Genomic DNA, 21,341 nt, shown 5'->3' on the forward strand with positions numbered 1-21,341 from the left:
TGCATTTGACCCAACACATTTTTTTTTTTTTCAAATTCTATCCTGCAGCCTACCTTTCACCACCAGGGTAGGCTAGAAAGAAACCAGGACTTAACTCAGGGGGTACTATGCTGTCTGCAAAAGGCTGCCAAGAGAGCAGAGACCCCCCGCTGCTGGCTTTGTACTAGGATTAAATCCACTTACCTTTATCCAGAAAGCCTCACTTCCAGGCAAGTGCAAATGGCCTGGGTTAAATGGGGGGGTGGGGGATTGCCAGCATAATCTTTATTTATAGGAAGACTGCTAAAGAAACTCCTTTCACATATATAGCAATTACATGAAAATACATTTTGAAGTTGGTTCTAATGCGATCAGAGGCTTACAGATGCAGGATCATGATGTCTGGAAACTCACTACCATCAAAACGCCATGTGAAGTGAGGAGATGCTACGAAATCCATACTGGAACCTTCGTTCTGAGTCACTCACCTTTCTTGAAGGTCTTGTTAATACTAGTCTGCCCCTCAGCAAAGCTTTTGTCTCCTTCCACATATGGGAACACTCTGCCTTGGTGCACCCAATAGTAGTCATGAGAACCAAAGAAGAACACGGGGAAGTCTCCTAAGTCATGTTTAAGGCTCTGGATGTTCAGTGGTACAGACCTGGGATTGCAGATCTCTGCTGGCCACCATCTGAAAACAAAGTCAAAGTTAGACTAAGAAAATGGAAAATCATGCTATTTTTTTTAAATAATTTTTTTTTTTTTGGCGCCAGGGATCGAACTCATGACCTAGCACTTGCCAGGCAGGTGCTTATGCCACTGAGCTAAATTCCCAGCCCAAATCATGCTATTTTATACAAAGCCAGGCAAGGAAAGAATCTTACAGTTTGCAATTTTCATTCAGATCCTAAGAACACAAAATATTTTACCTTTAATTCACCCAAACCACACCTCATTTGAAAACATACTAATAATTAATAACATTAATTTTTTTTTGAGACAGTCTTGCTCAGGTTGGCTTTGATCTCACTATGTTGCCCAAGATGGCCTCAAAACTTGCGATGATCCTCCTGCCTCAGATTCCAAAGTCTGGGATTATAGGTATGCACCACCATGTCAGGTTTTAGTTTATTAAAAATCAACAATAACAGACTAAATAATGCAGTCCATGACCTAGCTTATTTCTTTAAAAAAATATTTGACATTATAAAATACATACCATGAAAATGTTATAAAGCATAACTCAGTAACACTGAATCCACCACACAAGTGTAATGTCATTAGTACTATTCCAAACCAATTTTTATCCTAGAAAAATCATGTTTTTCTCCTATAAATGGACATACTTAAACCTTTGAAGGTATAAAAGATTATCTCTGAAGGCATTAGAGTTCATTTCTAATAAAGGGAATCATTCTGAGAATAAACTGCTACCATAGTAAAGGATGACGTTTCTCTTGCAAATCAGTGTTTTCTGAGTCTATAATTAACCAGGGCAAATAGCCCTTGGTCATTTTTTTTTTGTACCGGGGATTGAACTCACAACCTCATGCTTGCCAGGCAGGTGCTTTATGCCACTGAGTTAAATCCCCAGCTCCACCTCTTGGTCAAGATTTCAGATTTCATTGGCTGATTTCCGAATCTAATTTTCTTAGATTATAATAAGCATGGGATGCAGGCAGAGTAAAAACATAAACCATGTTAGGTGTCATGGTTTATGTCGGTGGCCCCCAGGCCTCATAGGTTTGCATTGTGCATTTGTGTTTGGCTCATTGTCTAGCGCATTATATGCTGGCTCTACCTCTAGGTTTCTGCCTTGCGGTTTGCAGCTGTCATGAACTGCAGCCCTGGCAAGCCACCCTGCCTTGGAGCCAACTGAGTATGGATTGAAACCTCCAAAAACTTTAAGAAATAAACCTTTCCCTTCACAACTTTGGGCATCAGCGACAACTAAAAAATAACTAAGACATTAAGCCACAAAACTGAATGGTACACCAATCAGTAAATGAAACTATCTGTAAGGAATGTGTTACAGTTTCCAGCAACTGGACAAGTCAGGGACAGAACACTGAAGCTTTCCAAAGATGAAAAAACAAGGCTACAATCAGTGATCCTCATGTGGGCTTTTACTGTATACAAAATCATCAAAATAAAAAGTAAACATACATAAACTTGAATTTATTCAATCTCTTACTTTATATATGCCTAATAAAGTCATTTCTCTTATTTAATTTACTTTACTACATGTCTGCAGTGCATAATGACCACACTCATTGCAGAGAGTTGGTACCCGCATGCAATACATTTCAATTTTTTTTCCTTTCCCTAAAACCATTTCTTTACCAAATCATCATACTAGTTAGGTGATAAATGACCTGGTTGTATGCCCAGATTTATGTGGCAGAACGTTTTTTGAGATGGTCTCACTATCTAGCCCAGGCTGGCCTCAAACTTGTGGTGATCCTCCAGCCTCAGCCTCCGAGTACTGGAATTACAGGAGTGAGTCACCACCCGGGCCTGTATTCAAACTATCAATTTTTTTGGTACTAGGTTTCTTGTTATATATATTTTTAAAAGGGATACCTTAAAAAACATGCCAAAAAAGGGAAGGGAATCAAGGGCTGGACTCTCAATGTGCTAGTTATACACACACACTAACAAGGAAAATGGGCTGAAAGAAAGTGAGCTCAATCTTAATGCCTCACTTACAGTTAAAAATGAAGTTTTTAAATTAAAGAAGGAAAAAAAATAAAAAAATAAATTAAAGAAGGAAAGCAGCATGAGGCAGAGAAGACAACACAGCTCTTATAACTACAACAACAAAAAATCAATATAGTTGAAATTGTATAGAAATATATTTTGCTCAGGATTCTAATTGAAAAGCACCAACTCTGAGGTAATACCCTAATACCTATTTTCTTCAAAAATTATAAATATACGTTTTAAAATGTGGAGTTTTAAAAATGTATTGTTCAATAGAGCCTTGGTAAAAAGTTGTAAAAGGAAATGTAAAGACTTTTTGTAGTAATCTCTCTAAATTATAAAAAAAAACTCTTTCTTCATACATCATTTGGGGCTTCCAGCTAGACCAAAATAGGCCAGAATCAGAGGCAAAGAGAGCTATCCTGGCTAGGATAGAAACTCTGGACTCTATCAGAAGTCAGAAATCAATATAAATCCAATGAACACACAAAGTTAACTATTACTGCCACTGTCCCCATAAAACCCTTTATTCCACCTAGGTCAGCAGCACAAAGTAATGTTCAGAACCTAAAAACAACAGTTAACCAACCAATCTCAAAGACAAAGAAGATGCCCAACAAGGACCTAACCTTCCCAGCCCCAACGCCACACTGAGCCAGCTCTGTCTCTCTGGAAGGAGGCAGGTCTTGCAGGCCTCGTTGAAGACCAGCTATGAGCAATGATGGACATTTCCCTTTGAAGTTGGAAAACTTGCCTGTAATTTCCCAGTTTGACCCAAACAATCTGCTTGTAATGCAGTTTCTTGCCAGCTTTACAGTCATTACAATTCCAGCAGCCTTCTGGCGTATCGATGTTCAGACATTCTGGGTGGAAAGAAGCCGGGCACGACTCACAGCACAGTAATCTTCCACCTTGAAACAAAGAAGAGTCTTAGTAACTGAGAAAAGAGGACATAAAATAAAAAAAGGGAAAGTTGTATTTCAAATGCACTGAATTTGACTCAAATTGGGGGAAATTAATAAAGAGATTGAGTCATATCCATAGTACTGAATTAAAATAGAATACAAGTGAAATATTTAGCTATATTTTGGGGCTTTAGTAGCTATAAACAGAGCTTTTTGAGTACTACCAAAACAGTCTTGTAAAATGTGGACTATTTGTATCAGTTCAGCAAGTAGCTAAAAACTGTTAATGTGTAACAAGATGGATGCATAAAATCTTTACATTGAGCCAGGTGGTGGATGACTATAATCCCAGCACTTGGGAAGCTGAGGCAGGAGGACTGATGCAAATTCAGGGCCAACCTGGGCTACATAGTGAACTCAAGGCCAGCCTGAACTACATAGCAAAACCCTGTATTGAAAAAACAAAACAAAACAAATCAACCCCCTCCAAAAAACCAAAAAGCAACAACAAAATATTTTTACATTGAGTAGATTATTTTTCAAGGAAATAGCAATTTTCCTTTCTTATTTAGAGGTAAAAAAGAAAACAATAGTCATCCTTGTATTTTAATCCACTGTCAACAGTTAACTAAATCTGTTATAATAAAATTTACAAGAATGAAAATAGCCAATAGATTCATTGGTACTATTTCTCCCTACGAAAGAATACAAAAAAGCAAAAAGGAACATAGATTCACAATCTAGTAATTATAGTATCATTACTTTTTCAGTGAAAGGACAGTCAAACAGGCTATACAACAGTGGTATGCAACTTTTCCTCTCATGAACCCACACGTTGTCAAACACTGTATCAACCCCCCTCCTATTTTGTTAGTCAAAGAAATATGTACCTGTCAATCAAAGATTCTGATCCAACAACAAAACAATGAGTACATTGTATCATTAAAATTAGAGCCCAATATAAAGAAACTCATTTTACACAAATGTGATTGTTAGATCTTCCCAAAAATTCAAATTTCTGACTTAATATCAAGAACTACTGCTTTATAGCACAAAAGGAAATAATAATCAATGTACAATGAAGTACTATATGCAAGATTATCTACCCAAGTTCCCTGTCTAAACCTTCTTCTTTTAAATACACAAAATAATCTTAGGATTAAGGCAAAACAAGTGTCACAAACAAAATAGTATTTTTAACTGTAAAGAAATAGCAGGTTTTTGGGAGAGGAGTGGGGAGGATCAGATAAATTTCAACAAAGTTAACTTGCAAGATGAACATAATAACATTTATTTCATCTTCCTGTTGGAAAACCAGGCCCACAAGTATATTGAGATTTAGGGTCTCATAAGCAAAGATTAAGAGCCCTCTATACAACTTGACCAAATTACATGCTCTAACCTTTGGAGGGTTTGCTATCAATTTTCCAGAAAATCTTGTGTTTCTGTAGACTTTCAAAGTTCTAACTTATTAACATGAAAACAAAAAGAGAAAAATCCATATACATCCAGTGATGAATTTTATTACTATATTTCCTCTGCTTAAAAGCTTATACTTCAATCACTAGCAATTTTCCTTTGACTGCACATACAAATATGGATTTAATAGGTTCAATTCTCTAGCCCTAAGATTAGCTGCCCGAATACTGTAAGCTTAGGTCAGGGATTCTCTGTTAAAGTGAGATTATTTATTTTTTCATTGGAAAGGAATGACCAAAGAGAAAACAATCTTCACAAAGAGTTTTAGAGGACATGTGATTATAAGCAATGATGTGGAAAAGTCGGGTCATTTTTAATTATTGAATGGTTATAAATTTAAGTCTTGTTTCAGAGGAAATGCAGAGCCAAATCACCTGTGAAAATCGTCAGGAAAGACATGCTGAAAATATGTAGGGGTATACAAAATTAAAGTATGGTGATTTTGCCTTGGTGTTATGCAAGAAACTATTTTAGTATGCAAGAGAACATATGGTTCAAGGTAGGTAGAGGGCTCAAAATAATATCAATTTATATCAAGGTTAATATTGATTGCTGAAAACAAAGCAACAATTTAACCTTTGGAGGGTCTGCTATCAATTTTTCAGAAGATCTTTCCTTCCTGTAGATTTTATAAAGGTGCCAGCAGGAAAACAAAGCCTTTCCTAAAATGTCTCAGCTAGAATAGCTTCATTGCATTATGGAATAAGTCAGACCGACGTCCATTTTTGGAAGCAGGTGGCATCACAAGGTGATCAAATCACCAATTTGAATTCAAAGGAAAACAAAAAATGTCAATACTTTTTACAGTGTTTCTAAATTAGTTATACTTCAAATCATGAGATGCCATTTCAAGTATCTGACAAAGAGCAAAGATGTATCAAACAAGCAATGCAAAGAATGAAAAAAATTCAAAATACCTAGTATGTATACATGATTTACTAAGAATGAATCTTTCCTCTGATTCTGAACCTGGCCCTCAGATCATAATGGGAACGAATGCAGAAGAAAGCCTTACCTTCCATGCTCATTGAATTTTTCCTTCTGTGATAACTCAACATTTTAAAAAACATTTTTTGAAGCAGGGTCTTGCTATATAGTCCAGGCTAGTCTTGAATTCACTATGTAGCTCAGGCTTGCTTCGAACTTGTGGCAATCCTCTTGCCTCAACCTCCCCAGTGCTGGGATTACAGGCATGCACTACCACGCCCAACTCAAATAACATATTATCATTAAGTCACTTTCACCTCTTTAGTACAAATATGTTATGGAAAGCTAAGTAAGATAAAGTTCTCTTCTACAGACAAAATTACTTCAGAAAAAAGTACATATATAGACACACACATACATTTAGCTCTTATCTCTCTTTGGGTAAATTCTCCATCAGCAATTCAGCTGGGCTGCCTTTCCACAGCCAGAGTTTGGAGGATTCCCCACATCCCTGCTTTCTAGTCAAAATCTCCTAAGGTAAGGGCAGCTAGTTTTTATAGGATCTTAAGCCATTTAAGAAACAAAGTGATAGAATATATTCTAAAATTAAACTTTTAAGTATTACAAAATATTGGTTTCCTTCTTTTAGTAACATTATTTTATGGTTATCAATTATAACTTATCTATTTAATTCTAACACGGATGATAGTTTTACTTCAGACAAAAGTTCCTGTCTTTTTGAGACAGGGTCTTGCTATGTGATTCAGGCTGGCCTTCAACTCACTTTGTAGCCCAGGCTGGCCTCGAAATCACAGTGATTCTCCCTGCGTAATACCCCTGAGTGCCAGGGTTACAGGCACGCACCACCATGCCAAGTTTTAAAGTATTTTTTTAAATATTCAACAAGATCCTAGTTTTTCTATGATTTTAATAACCCAAATATATGGAATATGTGAAAACTTACTCAAGGAGAAAAGTAAAAATTTGTAACAATGGAATTATTTTAAGCCCTTTTGATAATTTTGCAGCCATAAGAAAACATTAGTCACAACCACCAAGGCAAAATTTACCAAAAGCAACAGATGGTGCTCAATAGCCATATACTTCCCCCCTTGATTAGAGAGAAAAATAAGAAATGCAAAAATAAAAGCAAGGATAAACTATTTCAATTATTACCTTTCTCACATTTCTTTTTGGAAGCTGACGAAGAAGGAATCATAGGTAATTTCATCAACTCAGCACGATTTGATTCATTCAGTAGGTAGTGGGACTTATAGGCATAGGAACTGAACATGGGGTCTGAATGGTCCTGAACTATCAGCCCTATACGAAACAAACAGAAAGAGATGAGCTGCAATGAAACTACCCATGATTCCATGAGGTAAAAAATAAACCAACACCTATAATGCAGTTGTGCCTTAAAATTGGGTGTAGGGACAAGTAAGAAGAAAAAGAAAAATATGACCAAAAAGCTTTCTATAATTATTAAAGGGAAGGTGAACTACTTGATTCCTTGTCCCTAACAGAAACATCTACGCTGCAGAAGAAAATTCCAAATAACCTGAAGATACAGAAGACATTTCACATATTGAAAACTCCCTACGATAAACAAAGCTGTATTCCATAACATTTAGCAGTACTATGATGACAATCCAGCAAACAAACTTATTTAATTATCTAGAAGTAAGACTCATAGCATAGGCTCTAATCTCTCTACCCTGTATAAAACAGAACTTGAAGGCAGAACTGAATCTCTTTTCCTCTATTCGTATCTTGAGATATACTCCAATTCTAGCTTTCTCTGCCAGGTAATGAAACTCTTCTCTGTTGACACAGTAGATGACTTTAATGGAGCCATAGTTTCCTGAACTTCACAAAATATGAAGCATTTAAATTCTTTCCCTGTCACAACATAAAGTGATTACGAACTTAAAAGGTTTACAGAAGTAGTCCCTTTGATCTACCAGTACAGCTGCCCTATTTGGAGAACACAAGATCTGCTGTGACACCCGTGGGAACCCCTTCTCTTCTCCTCTCCCTTTTCCCTTACCTGAGTTCATAATTCACCTCTAAGTCACTTCCTGACCTGTGACTACAGACCAGAGGAAACCTCTCTATCTTGATTACTAGCCAGTTTACAATGATCTAGGACTTTACACACAAATCACAACAGCAATTTCATTTAGAGGTCATTTTGGGGGATGGCAAGAGTTTGGTTTTAAAAGGGTTACCATTTACTTTCTCCTGTGGGTCTTATGTGATACTTCCCCTCCACTGAGGACAGTCAAGCAATGTCTCTGACCAGATGACAGAATGGGATTTAGAATTGCTGATAATGTAAGAAACTTATCAAAGTGATCTAATGTCAAACTGATTACATAGATTGTATAGAAGGAGGTGGTGTAACGTAAAAAAGTTACAGGCCTTGAAGTAAGAAAAACCGGAACAATTGCAGGTCCTTCCAAGTCACAGCTTGTGTGACCTCAAGTAAATATTTACCATGAGCTTTGGTGTGCTTGTCCATATAAAATGAGAATATAACCTCTGGAGACAGTTCTTTCAAACAGTATCCAGTAGAGTTTAATTTATATATGCAAAATAGGTTGCTGTTAAAATAAAAACTCTAATGTATGGCTGGGGCCCCATTTTAAATTATGATTACACAGAAAGGTACAGAATGTTAATTAACCTGTACTATCTGGGTGGTATAAAAGATAAAGAATACAAACTAAACTGACAAATGTCTCACCTCCTACTGGTGCTTTAAATTGGCTCTGTGTGTGTGTGTGACAGAAAGAGAGAGAGAGAGAGAAAGAGAGAGAGAGAGAGAGAGAGTGAGCATAAGAGAGACAGCACCTAAACTTTATTGTTTTTTGGTTTGTTTTTTGATCTTTTTTTTTGGGGGGGGGTCTTTTTGAGACAGGGTCTCACTATGTGGCTTAGGTTGGCCTTCAACTCACTTTGTAGCCCAGGCTGACTTTGAATCTGCAGGGATCCTCCTGCTTCAGCCTTTCGAGTCCTGGGATTATATGAATGTACCACCATACATGGCTGTCCCTAAACTTTAAAAACCAAAAGTCGTTTTTAGATATTTTGACCTAAGAAGTTTAATGACTTTAAATACCCAATAACCAAGAACTAAGAAAAGTAACTTATGAGAAGGAAAAAAAAAAAAATTCTGTATGAGGAAAAAAACAAGCTAAGATTTCTAAGTCTGAGTACCTCTTTTCTATATTAGGGTTAGGTCTCTCAGCCTGGGCAACGGTGAGATCTGCATTTTAAATAAATAAATAGGGCTAAAGATGTTCCTTAGCATTCCCTAGATTTAACCCTCAATTCCTCCAACCAAAGGGGATCTCAATACTTATTGAAGGACACATACTATTTACTTTCAAAAGACTGGATTTAAACCAGGTACCCTGGCACACATCTGTGATCCCAACACTCGGGAGGCTGAGGAAAGAGGACTGCCATGAGTTTGAGGCCAGTCTGAGTTACATAGTGACTTCAAGGCCAACCTGAATTACAGAGAAACGGCCTGCTTCCGAAAAAACAAAAACAAAACTTGATTCAAACTTTCTCAAATGCTGGGTGAGGTGGCACACACCTGTAATCCAACCACTTAAGAGGCTGAAGCAGGAAGATCATCATGAGTTTGAGTCATCCTGGGTTACATAAGCAAGTTCTAGGCCAGTTTGCTGTATATAGTGAGACCTTGTCTCAAAAAAAACAAAATAAAACAAAACAATACAAAATAAAATATCTCAATCCTAGCATCTGATATACTTAGAATAAATTTTTACCAAATACTAGAAAGGAAAATAAAGGTTTCTGCTTATTTCAGTAAGTTTCACAGTTAAAATGTTTGTGAATTGCCAGACTGAGGTGGGAGGGTCACTGTGAGTTTGAGGCCAGACTGTGCTACATAGTGAGTTCAAGGCCAGCCTGGACTGCGTTGAGAGACCCTGTCTTTAAAAAAAAAAAAAAAAAAAAAAGGGGGTGACTTAATAAACTTCCTTAAGTAGGCATTTAAATACAGTAAATCTTTCAGAATATTGTCAAATTGACAAGATACAAATACAGATTGTTTTTAAAACATGGGATTTCCCCATTTACATTGTTCCCAGACTTATAATCAACAGATTTAGGTTAAATTTAACAAAATGACTAAGTTTCATTTAGAGAACCACTTTTTATCTATTCCTACATTGAAATACCTATTTTTAAAAGTTCCCAATTACTGAATAAAATATAAAATAAAATACTGATTAACATGCTGATGGCACTGAATTTAGAATGTATCCCCCAAAATAGGCCAATACAGTAATTATAAACTTAAGGTTCACAATATTCACTACATTATTTTTTTAAAAATCAAAACAAAACGAAAATGTTGGCTAGGTTATATGTGCTTGTACATTGCCAGTATAAGTGCCTACGAATGGTAGAAAGGGTTTGCAAAATGGTAAGAAGTTGTATGTGTGGTCCTGGGAATCGAACTCAGGACCATGTGCTTGCCATGCAGGTGCTGTACTGCTTAGCCATACCTTTGGTCCCAATAAGAAGCTTTATTTTAGCTACTATTACTCATCTGTCTAAAAGTCTCTAAAGCTAGACATTTAATCGATAATTCAGTAATTCTTTTCTATCATTACTTTCTTTGGAAGGTAGGGTGGGAAGGCACTAGAGGTGGCTTGCTATTTATTATTTACTTATATGATTATTTGCCTGTACAAACCCTTTCTGTTACAGTCTGATGTGGCACATTCCTCCGTCCCCCTTACGGGCCTCAGAGCAGGACACAATGCTGCTCTGCTGTAGACAGACAAAGCTGCCCATTTGAGTGGCAGCCATGGGCCCAGGGGGCTGTTACACAGAAGACTGCCATTTATTCAATCTTCTACTGCTCATCTTGTCTAAGCTATTTGTTAAAAAACAAGAAATATAGGGCTGAGGATTTAGCTCAGTGGCATAAGTGCCTGCCTTGCAAGCGCACGGTGATGAGTTCGATCCCTGGTGCCAATTATAAAAACAAATGAAATACAAAAGCAAAACACTCACTGTTTGTTTTTTTTTTTTTTTTTTTTTGTCTTTTTCATTTTTATCGGTACCAGGGATCGAACTCATGACCGCCTGCTTGCAAGGCAGGTGCTTATGCCGCTGAGCTAAATCCCCAGCCCCAACACTCACTGTTTGAATGTCCACTTTGTATGACTTAATTTTGCAACTTAAACAACTATTTCTAAGATGACAGTATGTAATTTGTCAACTAGTGATTTCTTAGTGTTTTCTTTTAAATTCTGTATTATTTCTATCCTTTTTCTGTTTTGTTTTTTCTTTAAATAAAATTTTTTTTAAAATGTAAAAAAAGAAAGCAAAACAACCTAAGATCTGAACTCTAAAAACATTTTTATAGTACTTTTGTCAAATTTACTGTCTCCTGAAGCAAAAAATGAATAAAAAAGGCTTCATAGACTATATACTATCGTCTATAACACAAAAGGCTTGATTATGCCTTAGTGTCTTTCAAATACTTTATAACAATGTAAGTTCAGGAAACTTAGTACTTATATTAAAGATGAAACAAACCAGTATTTGGAGATAATAGTTGGCCTCTATAATGCTTATTAATTACCAAAAAACCTCCAAAGTTTCTTCATCATATAACCCAGGTCAAGCTGGACACTGCACCATAGCCAGCTAGACATCCTATTTTATATGTACCACACACTCTCCTTTATGGCCAGCCCTCAGGGGTAGGGTATCATCTCAGCTGATCAGCATTTTGGTGGATTAAGTATCAACTGCTGGCAAGTAAGCACCCTGCCGGCTTTTCATTAAACGCTACACATGTTACCTTGGGTTGTGGCAGGCCATCTCAAGGCCAGACCAAAGTATTACGAAGTACAACACAAACAATCAAAAAATGAATATACTGATCTTGTCTTCTATGTGAAATCTCAAATTTTTTTTTTTTTGTTGTCTTTTTAAGACAAGGTCTCATTATGCAGTTCAGGCTGGCCTTAGGCTCACTTTATAATCCAGGCCGGTCTCAAACTTGTAATGATCTGCCTGCCTCAGCTTCCCAAGTACTTGGATTACAGGAGTGTGCCACCACACCTGGCTTGAAATCTCAATCAGTTTGAAAGTTCTGGATCAATGGCACGACATGGGAAGGATCTACTTCAAACAGAAAAACTTTGTAAAAGGGAATAGCTTAATCTTTTAACAGAAAATTAGTCAAACAGAGAAACAAAGCATTTATCTATAGTATAGTATAGTATAGTATAGTATAGTATAGTATAGTATAGCATTTATCTATTATACATTTTTAAATGCAGATTTTAGCCAGGCGTGGTGTCACATGCCTATAATCCCAGCACTAGGGAGGTTTAGGCAAGGATAATTATTGAGTTTGAGACCAGCCTGGGCTACAAAGTGAGTTTAAGGCCAGAGTGAACTGCATAGCAAGACCCTATCTTAAAAAGACCAAAAAAAGAGAGCAGATTTTAGCTTAGCTTATAAAACAACTAATACTGTCTAACATTATGAAAGGGACTAGGTGCTAGAAAAGGTGATTTTGGCCTGGGGATATAGCTCAGCAGCATTTGCACATGCTGGCAAAAGGTCTTGAGTTCAATTTCCGGTACCCTAAATAAATATGTAGATAAATAAATAATAATTTCTATCAGGAGTACAATAAAAGGAAATTCAGCTCTAGATAGGAGATTGTACTAAAAGGCTTGGGTTCTCTCCTAAAGCTAAATTTCACCTTAATAGAGAAATCTAATAAAGAAATGAAAAGAAAGGATTGACACTCACCTCTGGCACAAACGAAACAAAAGCCTACATTTACAGCAGCAGCAGAATTATTGCTCCGCTTAGAATGGTCACTACAGATGAGAATATAGGAGGACACAAACATGCTTCCTGCAGCAATACAAGCATCTGCAGAGTGATAGGCAACGGGACACCTCAAACATCTCATCATGCGTCCTGTTTAAAGAAGAGACAAAAAGGAATTTGCACAATAAGGTATCAGCTGGATATGAGACTTCTGCAGTTTGGTTTTTCTGTTTTTATGTGACACTAATTACAGCAACAGTGAAACACTTTTTAATTCACTAGGCTGGCTCTGTCATTCCTATACTGTACAATTTTTAATACAAGCCTAAAAATCATTTAGAGGGCCGGGTATGGTGGTACATGGCTGTAATCCCAATACTTAAGAGGCTAAGGCAGGAGGATCACCATGAATTCGAGGCTAGTCTGGACTATAGAGTGAGACCGTCTCAAAATAATAATAACAATAATTTTAGATATTGTGCAAAGAAAACATTCTAATGCTGAAGGGATAATGATATCCCCAATATATCATATGCTTAAGGAATTTTCCATATGTAGTTTGGAATACACAGAATTTTACTCTCATAGTCTGAATTTGCAATTTAATTTCTACTTAACATGCTGTCTACTGGGGCTGAACTTTTAGACCTAGAAAAAAGAGAGATGTCCAGTTATTTATATTAATGTGCCTAACATATTATTTGTCACTGTACTCAAAGTATCACTGTGCCCTTCTTTAGGTGTATTACCTTTACTTGCTTTGTGGATATCTTTCTCCATAGAGCAGGCAGAGCAGCAGTGCTGGGGACAGCGGAATCCCTTTGATTCAAAGATGGCAGTGGAGAATTTTCGGACACAGGCTTCATGATAAAACTTTCCACAAGCACCAACAGAACAACGCTTCACATCTTCACCAGGCACTTTACATGAAAAACATGGATGCTGCCCTGGAAGATGGTGAGAAACAGAGATTATATGAATATGAAAGCATATTCCCTTTAGACAGAAGCAGTTACAGACATCAAAGAGTTGCTCTGGAAAGAGACTCTACTATTAGGTGTAAGAATTTAACACACAAGAGCCAGGTGTGGTGGTGCATGGCTGTAATCCCAGCACGTAAGAGGCTAAAACGTGGCTCACAGTTTGCAGAGGTTTCAGTCCAAAATAGGCTGGCTCCAAGGCAGGGTGGCATGGCAGACAAACACTGCAAAGAAACAGTTCACTGTGGGTAGAAGGCAGCAAAGCAAGCAAGGGTCCTTAGCAATATTTTTCTGACTCTTTTATGCTATATCCAGGCTACTGGGATTAGGGAAAGCAGTGTCAAACCAGCAAGTAGACTGATTTAGTAATCACATACCCTTAATCCCAGGATCGCATACCCTTAGATACAGTCACCTCTGAAAAATCTAGACCTATGACTGCATGAGGCTTTGGGGGGACATCTAGACACAAACTGTAATACCAAAACAAAACAAAAAACCAAACAAACAAACAAAAAAGAATTTAACATAGAAAAAGTACCATTAAAAATATATGACTAAGCCGAGCATGATGCTTCACGCCTGTAATCCCAGCACTGAGGAGGCTAAGGCAGAAGGATGGTTGTGAGTTTAAGACCAGCCTGGGCTACAAAGTGAGCTCAAGGCCAGTTTGAATTGCACAGTGAGGCCCTGACTAAAAAAAAATTGCATAGACTTCCGGGAAAACATGGCGGACAGATAACAGCAGCTATGGAGGCTCTCTGAAAGACTCGGCTCATAATTCAGGAATGGTGTGGAGTAAGGAGTCATAAGCAGGTGGAGATATGCTCTGCTGACCCAGGAACGAACTGGGCTGAGAGAACCAACTTGGAATGCAGTCCTGGTGCTAAAACAGGAACAGAAAAGCCTCAGTGTGGAGGCTGGAGCCCACGCCATTGGACGCCTGGATTTGGGTTTCCCGCCACATGGCGGCTGTATCTACATCGGCTCGGCAGGGAGAGAGACGCGCAGAAGCTCTGAGAACGGGAATCAGTGAACGGAGTTGAGAGCGGGACGGGCGTGGAGCCGTGCACTGACTTGTGGTGAGGTGAGTGAGAGAAACTGACACACTACCACAGTTTGACTCCAGCGGAGGATATTCTAGGACTGGGCAGACTTGTGGGAACAGGGCGCTGTGGCGACTTCAGCCACGTATCCCTCTCTCAAGCGGGATTGAGAGTGCCTAGCCTACATGACGCTGCTGGTGGACCCAGTAGGCTAGCCCAACCCAGATCCCAGAGCCTGAGGGTGGCCTGGAGGGGCAAGCCCTGCGTAGGCTGCCTGATCTGCAACTTCCTGGTGTGCTTCGGTGGGTGGGAACACCTAGCCGGTGCAATTCGATCAGGCTGTGGCTGACAGGGAGGGAAGCTGGGCCTCCTATATAAGCTTGCATATATAAGGAACAAAGAATATGGGAAGAGGCAGCAACAAGAAAGGCTCTTCGGCCCCCAATCCTGAGAAACAGGTAATAGCAGATACCGCACCAATAGACATAAAGCGCCATCTAGAAAGCCTCATAGATCAGTTCAGGAATGAAGTTATCAATGACCAGAAGCTAGAAGCAAGCAGAATAGTTAGAGAAACGCTAAGCACCACCCAAGAAAAAACAGATGGTGGAATGGAAGAACAGAAAAAGAGGGGAGAATTGTTTGATGGAGAAAATAGAGAAAGCATAGAATATGTGAAGCAGGTTCAAAGGGACTACCAGGAAACTAAAAAGTCTATCGAAAACTGGCATAACAGCTTGAAAGAAACTAAGGACAGACTATCTGAAATGGAGGGCAGATTTGTAATATGGGAGAATGAAATGAAAAACTTCTTAAAAATAACAAAGAAACAAACAGCAATAATACAAAGACAAGAAGATGATAAGAAGATCCTTAACTTAAGGATTAAGAACATAAAAGAAGAAGTAGGGACACAAACAAATGAACTACAAAAGCTACTCACAGAAATAATCCAGGAGAATTTTCCTAATTTAGCAAAAGGTAAAGATACTCAGATGTATGAGGCATACAGGACCCCAGCCACCTACAACCCAAACAGAGCAACACCCAGGCATATAATAATAAAAATTCCAGAAATTCAATACAAGAACAGAATATTAAAAGCTGTCAGAGACAAGAAACAGACCACTTACAAGGGAGCACCCATCAGAATTACAGCAGATTTCTCTGCACAAACCATCAAATCACGAAGAGCGTGGGGGGAAATAATTCAAGCTTTGAAAGATAATAATCTCCAGCCAAGATTGATATATCCTGCACAACTGTCCCTGGAAATTGATGGAAAAACAAGGTGCTTGCAGGATAAAGAGGAACTGGGGGAATTTGCAACCACCAATTCAACTCTACAGAGAGTACTGCAGGATATTCTAAAAAAAGAAAAATACAAAGAATCCAGAAATAGTGGTGGGGAGGCCACAATGAATGGAGCAGAGAACAAAATGAAGAAGACAAACTGACAACTAATGACAGGAAAAGAGCTCAACAGAAATGAGGCAGAGAAGATTGGATGATAGGAACAGCTATTTTGGAGAAAATGACGTCTTAATAGGTAATACTGATTTAGTATCATCTTGTTTTGAAGTCTCATCAAACTTTTGTTCTTCTGTCTCCATTGGTCTAAATAGGTTGTATCTTATTGGATTTTATTATGTACGATAGTATAAGCAAAAACTTTTAAAGACAAGGAGATTATACAGAAACCATTGTTCATTTTCTGTTAGTTGATTCTAAATACCCTGTAATGCTGTCATTCTCTTAAATGGTTTTACATTGTTTTGATATATTTAATGCTACAATATACGAAGTTGTACTCAGGATTTCAAGGAAAGAGACAATATGGTAACTACTTTTATGTCAGGATTATCTTGTGGTGAAACACTATTCTGCTTAAATGGTTACATTTTGATCTGCGCTGATTTGCTGTTATGCCCTCTTTTACCTCAATCTCCACTCCATTATTTACTTTTTTATTTTTATCCTTTTAATTAAGGGAAAAATAAATAAAAATAGCAGGATATATTATAGCAACCCACTTTGACTTTCCATTATCTTGATTTAAAGCCCTGTATTACTCTCACCATCTTGTTTTTGACTGATGTCCCCCTATTCTGCTTTGCTTGATAGTACCAGGTTCGAAAGTTTAGGCAACAGCTATGAAGATAGTGAGATTCATTATGACGCCCATTCTCGTTGACTTTTATCTACTTTTGAAGACCTGCAATGTCTCCAATGTTTTGGTTTTGTCGGTTTTGTTCTTTACTGTTTTGTTCAATTTTATTATAACTGATGATATAGGCAATTCTATTAGAGATAGCAGGAGGCATTATGTTAACCATTATTGATCACCTTGTATTATGCTTTTACATTATCTATTATGTCCACCCTTTTGATTTGATTGACTCTGTTGTTATGTCACATTTGGTTCTACTCCCTTCCAAAAAAGTAATAAGAACTGTGGGAGTAACAAAACCCAAAATGTGTAATTGTCATTGTACAAAAGAGAGGAAAAGAAAGTGCTCTAAATAATATAACTGCATGTATGTTTAAGTGTATAAGATAGAAAATGATATCACTGAGTTTTATTGGATCATTGAACATAACTGTTTGCAGTCTCACTGTTGGAATGTCCACTTTACAAGCTTTAACTTTGTGACTTGAACAATTATTTCTAAGATGACAATATGTAATCCATTAACTAGTGATTTCCTACTGTTTATTTTTTCTGTAAATCTGTATAACTTGTACCCATTCTCTGCTTTTTGTACCCTTTTTCTCCTTAAATAAAATTAAAAAAATAAAAAAATAAAAAAATTGCATACATGCATATGCATATATATGTAAATAAATTTACAATTATTTTGTAAATTTTGCTGGGAGAATTATTAATTTGAAGGTAAAGTATTAAAAACAATTTAGATCCCAGCACTCGGGAGGCTGAGGCAGGAGGATCATTGCAAGTTTGAGACCAGCCTGGGTTACAAAATGAGCCCAATGCCAGCCTAAACTGCATAGTGAAACCTTGTCTCAAAAAAATTAATTAATTAATTAACAAATTAATAAATTTAGATCTCCAAAACTAATTTAAAAAAAACCCACATGGATTTTTTTCCCCCTCAATATTTGGGAGCAGATATTAACAAAGTCCTCTCCCACATAAAACAAAATATACTCTTAGATAACTGTCGATGATTTACTTATGTAAAACAGACATAAAGAAAATAAGAAATCTGCCCACAGGAAAGACAACTGCTTTTACTGCTTTTAAAGAGAGCTGACAAAAATGGAAGCTTATAAGTAATGGAAGGCTATCTTCAAAGAGCTGAAAGAAAATAATTACCAGGGGAGGATATTTTTGTGACAATATTAAAAAATAAAGTGACACTCATGTTCACTAGGAAGGATAAACAAAACCTGGTTATGGTTTAGATGTAGAATGGCCCCAAAAGTTTCATGTGTTCAGAGATGGGACTTTTGAAAGGTGAATGGGTCAGTGTAGCACTATACTCATGGATAGGTTCATTGCTGGATCTGCTGTTAGGAACAGGGCCCTGGTAAGAAGAGGAGGGTCACTGAGGAATCATGCAGAAGCATCTATTCTGGTTCCTTTTTTCTCTGTTTCCTGGTTGCCATGAGGTAAGCAGCCATCTTTTTCCATGACCTCCCACCAAGTCATTCCAGCCTTGCAGCCTGCTTGCCAAGAACTGAACCCCCAATCTTGTTAAACCACAAAACCCTCTTCTCCTTTAAGATGTGAGCACTGGCTATTTTGTCCAGGGACAGGAAAGCTAATGCATAGTTTTTTGAGAAAATTAACAAAAGTAGTATCTATGACATGAGTAATAAAAAAAAAAAACACCACCAATATTATATTACAACATTAAAAAGATATTGAAACAATACTGCTGCATTTTTATTAATAAATTTTAAAATTTAGATGAGTTAATGGATAATTTCTTAGAAAAACAGAATTTAACAACATTGTCCCAAAAATAAATAGGAAAATGAATGGTTTTATAAACTGCTGAAAGAAACTGAGAGTACAGTTATATTCCAATGAAAGTGAATTTTAGGCCAAGAATACTGCACTGGTGAATATAACAAACATTTAAGGAAAAATGAAGCCAATATGATAGAAACAAAAGGAACAAAGTATGGAAAAAAACAGATGGACAAATGTACAATGAAAATGGCTTAGAAGCCCATGTGGGGGTGCATGCCTGTAATCCCAGCAATGTGAATGGCTGGAGCAGGAAGACTACAAATTTGAGTCTAAACTATGTAATTTTGTGACTGAGATCTTGCCTCAAGTTAAAAAATACAAAAAAAGAAAAAGGGCTTGGGATGTATGTTGTTCAATAGCAAGACCCTCAGTAAAACCCCAAGTACTGAAAAGATTTAAGGGGAGTAAGAAATACATTTGAGTCTACATAACGTTCACACATGGATAAAATATGCACCATGTATATAAACAAAGACAAAACCATAAGTCTTACAAAGAACTATAAATCAATAGAATTAAATTTAAGCAGCCTAAGTAAAAGTAGGCAGAGCATATGAACTATGAGTTTACGAGAGTAGAAAGACAGCCATGCATGGTGGTGTACACCTGTAATCTCAGCACTAGGGAGGCTGAAGCCAGAGGATGCTGTGAGTTTAAGGCCAGCCTGAACCACATGGTGAGACCTTGTTTCAAACAAACACATACCATGAGTGGAAAGACGTAATAACCAAAAATGAAAGAATTCTCAACTTCATTAGTAATCCGATAAATGCTAATTGATGTCATTTAAGAAATAGGAAAAAACCTAAAAGCTTGATAATACTTATTGATAAGGGTAAAAAAGTCTTATACACTACTGGCAGAGAGTTATGTTGGATGGACTACTGTAGAAGGCAACTGGGCAATGGCCATTGAAAGAAAAGAACATTCTCTTCTTATGACCTGGAAATTTTATTTTTTAACAGGTATTCAGTGAAGACTATAACATGGAAAAGGAGGTTGCCTGAAGCACTGATCATAACAGCAAACAACTAAAAGTAACTCACATATCCTTTCACAGGGGAAGAGTTAAATAAACTATGATACGTGCATACTATGGAACACTATGCAGCAATTAAATAGAATGCACTTATATTTGAAATAAAAATAATTCCTATAGAAGAATAATATGATACATTTTTAAAAACTTTTTTTATTTAAAGAAAAAAAACAGTATAAGGGTACAAGTAATACAGAATTACAAAAAAAAAAAAAAAAAACAAAAAACGGTAAGAAATCACTAGTTAAAAGATTACATATTGTCATCTTAGAAATAGTTGTTCAAGTTACAGGACTAAAGCATCCAAAGTGGACATTCAAACAGTGAGACTGCAAACACAATGACCCAACAAAAACTCAGTAATATGGTCATCTATCTTAACACACCTAAACACACTTGCAGTTGTATCCTGTAGAGCACTTTTTTCCCTCTCTTTTTTACAACAAAATTTACACATTTTTGGGTTTTATGACTCCCATAGTTCTTATTACTTTTTTTTGTAAGAGAATAAAACCAAATATGACAAAACAAAGCAGTCAGTCAAAACAAAGGATAGACATACCACATGATGTAAAAACAGAATACAAGGTTATCAACAATGGTTACCATAATGCCTCTTGCTTCCTTAAAAAGAATTGCTTATATCATTAGGAATAATAAAATTGAACAAAACAGTACAGAACAAGACCAATAAAACCTAGACACTGGAAACATTATCTTCAAAAGAAGATAATAGTCCAACCAGAATGGGCATCACAGTGAATCTTATTGTCTTTAAAGTAGTTGCCTATACCCTCAAACTTGATACTATCAAATAGAACAGAACAGAGTCTAATTAGTCAAAACAAGATAGTGGGAGTAATACTGGGCTTCAAATCAAGTTAATAGGAAATCAAAAAAGTTACTATAATATATCCTGCTAATTTTTTTTTATTTTTCCCCTTAATTAAAAAATAATAATAAAAATAAATAAATTTTTTATGAATAAGGGAGAGATTGAGATAAAGGATGACATAACAACATAGCAATACAGGTCAAAGCATGACAATTTCAGCAACCTAGTGCTTTACCCACAAGATAACCTGACTTAATAGTAGTTACCAATAGTGTCTCTTTCCTTGAAATATTTGAATATAACTTCACATACTATAGCATCAAATATATCAAGACAGTGTGAAACCTTTCAAGCAGATGAAAGTATTACAGGGTATTCAGAACCAGCCAACGGAAAACGAAAAATGGTTTCTATATTATCTCTTAGCCTATAAAAATTTTTGTTTATACTATCACATATAATGGAGACAGAAGAGCAACAGTTTGGTGGGACTTCAAAACAAGATGATATTAAATCAGCACTAGCTATTATGATGTCTTGTTTTCGTCAAAATAGCTGTTCATTACAGGCAATAATATCAAACAGCCAATAATATCATAAAG

General features: G+C 36.8%; 1 protein-coding gene across 6 annotated transcripts in view; it reads right to left on the reverse strand.

Annotated features, from left to right (window-relative positions):
- Positions 1–21,341, reverse strand: part of Nsd3 (nuclear receptor binding SET domain protein 3) — a 132,166-nt gene that overhangs the window by 21,240 nt on the left and 89,585 nt on the right. For 5 of the 6 annotated variants that reach the window (XM_003462876.4, XM_013144693.2, XM_005000417.3 and 2 more), the window contains 5 exons: positions 13,589–13,786; positions 12,816–12,989; positions 7,170–7,316; positions 3,437–3,593; positions 468–670 (listed from right to left, as the gene is read on the reverse strand). In XM_003462876.4, the coding sequence (XP_003462924.1) occupies positions 468–670; positions 3,437–3,593; positions 7,170–7,316; positions 12,816–12,989; positions 13,589–13,786 (879 nt within the window). The remainder of the gene's footprint in view (positions 1–467; positions 671–3,436; positions 3,594–7,169; positions 7,317–12,815; positions 12,990–13,588; positions 13,787–21,341) is intronic. The other variant, XM_013144694.2, reaches the window with a different exon arrangement.

This window comes from Cavia porcellus, unplaced genomic scaffold (assembly GCF_034190915.1).
Source record: "Cavia porcellus strain 051 isolate PalLab524CR breed Dunkin Hartley unplaced genomic scaffold, mCavPor4.1 scaffold_29, whole genome shotgun sequence".
NCBI lineage: Eukaryota > Metazoa > Chordata > Mammalia > Rodentia > Caviidae > Cavia > Cavia porcellus.